The sequence below is a fragment of the Chelonoidis abingdonii genome, chromosome 20 (assembly GCF_003597395.2).
Source record: "Chelonoidis abingdonii isolate Lonesome George chromosome 20, CheloAbing_2.0, whole genome shotgun sequence".
NCBI classification, from domain to species: Eukaryota; Metazoa; Chordata; order Testudines; family Testudinidae; genus Chelonoidis; species Chelonoidis abingdonii.
Window position 1 is genome coordinate 2,444,583 of NC_133788.1, and position 6,000 is coordinate 2,450,582.

The following is a 6,000-nucleotide window of genomic DNA, read 5'->3' on the forward strand; positions in this document are numbered from 1 at the left end:
TTTCCCAAGCAAATGCTAACTTTTTTGAGGGATAGTGTGAGATATGGTGTGGATGCAAAAGCAACCCCTTTAGGACATGGAGTTTTTTTCATTATATTGCCAATTCCTTTTGTTTTACTACAGAGGACACTAGTGAGTCAGCATGTCCCTGGACTTGGACACTAGTGCACTGTGCATTAGGAAACCTGGGTTCTGTTCTTGCCTCTACTGTATGTGACTCTTTATGTCCTGGAGGCAGGCATCTTCCCTCTCTGTGCCTCAGTTTCCCCATCTGTTAAAAGGGGATAATGATCAGGTTCTCTGAAGTCCTTGGCTATTCATAGTGACTATTTACTTCCCAGGCATATGTTTTATTTTGGGTGGGAGAGGGAACACTTCATACCTATATAGACTGGGTGGGGGTCCACAGTAAGTTCTGACTTTGGATCCCACCACAAAGCATTAACCCCTCAATGCAGAGCATCAGCAGCAGAAGAAAGGGGACAGTACCATTTATGGAAGATCCAGATGCCTGGCACAGGCTCAGGGTCACCAAGAATCCGAAGAGGGGGATCCCTGGCTTCATCCCTGGAGAGAAACACAAATACACCTTGGTTATTAGCAATAATTAAAGGAGGTAAAAGGCCCGTGGATGTCATGCACCCACTGAAAGAGATCAACTTCCACAGCTCTGTTTCCTGAATATTTGTATCAGTGTTCTGGAAGGAAACATGGATTTGCTGCTGATAAAGTTTGCAGGTGAGACTATGATTGGTGGGTGAAGGATTTTGCCCCCAGATCAGATTGGCAGTAACTTTTGGGTTTTTTCCCTTCCTCTGTAGCATGGGAGTTTGCTCAGATCATCTGGGCACATTTCATGAAATCAGTTCCCTGCCATTGCAGGAGCCTCTGGCACAGGTGCACCTTGTCCTTCCTATCCTCTGCCTGTCCCTCACAATAGTTTAGCCTCCTGAGGGCTGCAATATTTTAGTCCAAGCCAATTTCTTGGGCTCAATACAGGGGTAATTTGGTGGGGATTACTGGCCCATGAGATACAAGAGGTCAGACTCAATTGTTTGGTCCCTTCTATGACTCAGAGAAAAGCTTAAAAATGGGGAGTGCACCATAGAATCATAGAATATTAGGATTGGAAGAGACCTCAAGAGGTCATCTAGTCCAATCCCCTGCTCAAAGCAGGACCAATTCCCAACTAAATCATCCCAGCCAGGGCTTTGTCAAGCCTGACCTTAAAAACCTCTAAGGAAGGACATTCCACCGCCTCCCTAGGTAACCCGTTCCAGTGCTTCACCACCCTCCTAGGTGAAATAGTGTTTCCTAATATCCACCCTAGACCTCCTCCACTCCAACTTGAGACCATTGCCTCCTTGTTTCTGTCACCTTTCCACCACTGAGAATAAGTCTTAGATTCCATCCTCTTTTGGAGCCCCCTTTCAGGTGGTTGAAGGCTGCCTATCAATCCCCCTTCACTCCCTTCTTCTGCAGACTAAATATCCCCAGATTCCCTCAAGCCTCTCGCTCAATAAGTCATTGTGCCCAGCCCCTATCCAGTTTTTACGTTGCCCTCCATTGGAACTCTCTCCAATTGTCCACATCTCTTCTGTTGTTGAGGGACCAGGGAAGGACTGTCAGAGCCCTGGAGATTTTCGCCTTCCTTCTGCAGCGTGGGCACGGGTCACTTGCTGGAGGATTCTCTGCCATCTTAAGGTCTTTAAACCACGATTTGAGGACTTCAATTACTCAGACATAGGTTAGGGGTTTGTTACAGGAGTGGGTGGGTGAGATTCTGTGGCCTGCATTGTGCAGGAGGTCAGACTAGATGATCATAATGGTCCCTTCTGACCTTAAAGTCTATGAGTCTATAAATGCTCAGAAACCAGAAAACAAATAAATCCTATAATTTTTTTAACAAAAAAACCTCACTATTTTTATCCTGATAGCAAGGAGGTGGGGGGTTGGAGCCTGTCTCATGATTTTTGCCTGCTTGAGGTTGGTCTGGATGGGGGATTTCTGACTTGGGAGCTTGGAGGTCAGCTGGAGGGGCAAGAATTCAGTGCTCTGGGGATGGAAGTTTGGTAGGAAGCAAGTTTTTAGAGCTGGGGGTTGGGTGGGAGGAGTTGTGAGCAAGGGAGGGATTCTGAGCCTGCGGCCATTATGGGGGAGTGTGCGTCTGGGGGTCAGGTGGGAAGGGGGGCTTATCAGCATGGAGGGAGGCCAGGACACGGGGGAGGGTACTGACTTGGGAAGGCTAGGTAGAAGTTCTCAATCGGGGGGTTTCGGCAGAAGGCATTGGGCTGGAGAGGGTCGAGGAGAGTTGGCTAGGATGCTGAACTGGTTAGAGGCAGGACCGGCGCTAGGGGTTTTAGCACCCTAGGTGCACTGAAATTTCGCCGCCCCGTGAGCTGGTGCCGCGGCTCTGGTGGAGCTGCTGCAGTCATGGCTGCGGACGGTTGGCTGCTCCCGAGGCTCTGGTGGAGCTGCCGCAGTCGTGCCTCCGGGAGGTCCACTGGAGCCAGGCGAGCAGCCGACTGTCCGCAGCCACGACTGCGGCAGCTCCACCAGAGCCACCTGCCGCCCCCTTCGGCAAAACTCTGCCCACCAGTAATCCTGGCGCCCTAGGCAATTTCCTAGACCGCCTAAATGGAAGTGCCGGCCCTGGGTAGAGGACAGGTTGGGGTGAGTGGAGGTAAATTGGGGGTGGACATACATGAAGGTGTTTAAGAGACAGCAAAGATTATAGGAAGGGATAAGCCTGACTGGAAGGCAGGGAGAGAAGGATGAAATGAATAACAGGGGAGATAATAAAAATATTTACAATTCCATGCACAATCTCCATTAAAAGATCACTGTTCAGTGAAGTCAACTGTTCAAAAGTTAGGAAATACCAGAATTAAGGTTGTCCAAACAACCTTGGGTCCTCTTCTGGATATGCATTGTGATACAGTCGATTTTTGGCTACAGGACCCCTGCCTTATTCCTTGCACAGGACGGACAGTGTACACTGAAAACATTTACTCAATATTTTGTCTTACTCTCACTGTCCAGTGTGTGACCCCAGGCCTTATTTACTGCACTCTATTCAAAACCTGCCCTGAAAACACAATTATTATTTTCCTCCTGAGATTTTTTGTGCTGCTCGTTGCTAGAGGTTCTGAGTACTTCGCAATTAACGGATCTACTTTCACAACCCCCTGTGATCTGAGGGGGGGTCATTATCCCCATTTTACAGATGGAGAACTGACACACAGAGAAGGTAAAGCAAAAGAATTCACTAATTTTAGGTGCCCAATTTTGTGATACGTAGGACTTGGTTTTTCAGAGAACCATTAGAGCATGGAGGTGCTATAACATCTCAAACTATTGTAAGAAATTTTTTAATGGGGTAAATTTTATTTTTTCCTGATTTCATTCTGAGAAATGGATAAACCGTTTTTCTGAAACTTAAAAACACTCGTCAAGGAAAATTTCAGCCAAAAAGTTAAAGTTTGGTGAGATTGTAAGTCACTAAAACTGGGTCTTACAATGGGACTCGCTGGACAAACTTCAATGTAGGTGGTTCTACTAGTTCCATCTATAACAAAGCTCTGCCTAGAGAAGGGAGATCAGGAGCTTCTATTCTGCCTGGCTCCCGATACAAGTAAAAAGGGGCCAGTCGAGGAAATTAAAAATTGGAAAATTCCAGACTGGCATAAAAAGAAATGCTTTTTCCCATAGTGGGTAATTAGACTGGGGAACTCACTGCTACACGATGTCACTGAGGGCAATAATTTAGTGAGATTAAAAAGGGGCCTGAAGATTTGGATGGATAAAAGAATATCCACAGTTAGAGCAGTTACTGCTAACATACATTTTAGACGAGTTATTGGACCTCGTGTTTCAAGATTTAAATCCATCTCCAAGTAAAAGAAATTATGAGGCTCTATAATGCTGGGGGTTGGGAGGGGCAGGTTAGCCCCTGTTTGTATAATGGAAGGACTCTTGCACTTTCCTCTCAAAAACTAGTGTTTTCTATCCCCCACAGTCCTTTACTGTAAGATATCCCAGAGTTTCCTCCTGAAGGGATGGGGTTGGAACAGGGGAAGGGGAGGAAGAGGGGACTCCTTTTCTTCCCATTTCTTTATCGATTTCCCTCACCCAAAAGGAATGAAGGAAGGCCAGGGCTTCCGCAGCCCCACTCCTGCCCATTTCTGACTCTTCCTTACCAGGCGTGGCTTGTTATGCCCTTCCGCAGAAACACACTGCCTAGTTTATGACAAATAACAAAGCCATAAAAAAGAGAGTAAACAGTAACAGCAACTCACCTGCCATCTCTGCTCAGCTGGTGAGGGTAGCTCAGTGACGTGATCTTTTATAGTAGCTGCACTGATCTCAGGGCGGGCACTCACAGAGTTTGAGCTGGGCTTTGTTAAGAGGAAACACTTCTAGGGATAGGCTGGGCCAAGAGGAAATATTTACTGCTTCTTCCTAGATGAAGTGAGAAATGCACATTTCTTCATTCCTCCCAGGCAACAGATTTCTTTGTGATGCATCCATAGAACAGGGAAAGAGAGTGATATTTTACTATGCAGTTCCTTAACTTCTGGGGAACTGAATGGTGAAAGAGTCTAATTGTTAGTTAATGCATTTTTCACTCTTTCAATCAACACACTTTCAATATGTGTAGAAAAACTAGAAATAAGTAAGACATATCTAAAAATAAAACTGTGATTCTCTGGGCCATAATTTCACCTTGGCTTTAGCTGGGCGTCATCTGGTGCTTAAATGGATATTCGGCATTTGATACACCTGCAAAAATCTATGGTGGGGAATAATTGCAGAGAAATTCCAGAAGACTGGAAGAGTGCTCTTGTTGTGTCAATATTTAAAACAAGGCAGTCTGAATGACCTGGATAAATGCAGGCCATTTAGCCTGACATCAATCCCAGGCAAAATAATCCCAGGAAAAGCTGAGATGGGATTCAACTGATAAAACATTAGATGATTAATAGATTCCAAGGCCAGAAAGGACCATTTGTATCATTTAGGCAGTTCTACATAACACAGGCCAGAAAATATCCCGAAAATAATTCCCGGAGCAGATCTTTTAGAAAAACATTAAATCTTGATTTAAAAACTGCCAGTGATGAAGAATCCACAATGACCCCTGGTAACTTGCTCCAGTGGTTAACTACTCTCAAAATTAAAAATTCATGCCTTGTTTCCAAGTCACCCATTAACCTTCTCAGTGTCAAGCAAAACGGATTGAACTCTTTGAGTGTCTCACCATAATGCATGTTTACTAAACTTTTAATCATTCTCATAACTCTTCTCTGAACCAGCTCCAATTTATCAACATGATTTGTGAATTGTGGGCTCCAGAACTGGATACAGTATTCCACCAGTGCCAAATACAGAGGAAAAATAACTACTTTAATCCTCCTCAAAATTCCCCTTTTCCTGCATTGCAGGATCACATTAGATCAGGGATCAGCAACCTGTCAGCAGCGGTGTGCCAAGTCTTCGTTTATTCACTCTAATTTAAAGTTTCGCATGCCAGTAATAAATTTTAACGTTTTTAGGTCTCTTTTTATGTCTATAATATTTAACTAAACTATTGTTGTTTGTAAAGTAAATAAGGTATTTATAATGTTTAAGAAGATTCATTTAAAATTAAAATTAAAACGCAGAGCCCTCCAGACCGGTGGCCAGGACCCGGGCAGTGTGAGTGCCACTGAAAATTAGCTCGCATGCCACCTTTGGCACGCGTGCCATAGGTTGTCTACTCCTGCATTAGATCCTTACTGAAGGGGGAGGCAACCTAATGACAGATGATGTGGAAAAAGTACTCAATGCTTTTTTTGCCTCAGTCTTCACAGGCAGGTTCAGCTCCCAGAATGCTGCACTTGGCAGCACAGTATGGGGAAGAGGTGAGCAGCCCTCAGTTGTGAAAGAACAGGTTAAGGAGTATTCAGAAAAAGTTGGACATGCACAAGTCCATGAGGCCGGATGCACTGCATCTGAGGG

The 6,000-nt window shown here is 45.0% G+C and overlaps 1 protein-coding gene across 1 annotated transcript in view; it reads right to left on the reverse strand.

Moving 5' to 3' along the window:
- LOC116818741 (myeloperoxidase-like) overlaps positions 1-565 on the reverse strand; it is a 46,748-nt gene extending 46,183 nt beyond the window's left edge. The window contains exon 1 of the mRNA XM_075059527.1: positions 490-565. Coding sequence (XP_074915628.1) covers positions 490-565 — 76 coding nt within the window. The remainder of the gene's footprint in view (positions 1-489) is intronic.
- Positions 566-6,000: the final 5,435 nt, after the last annotated feature.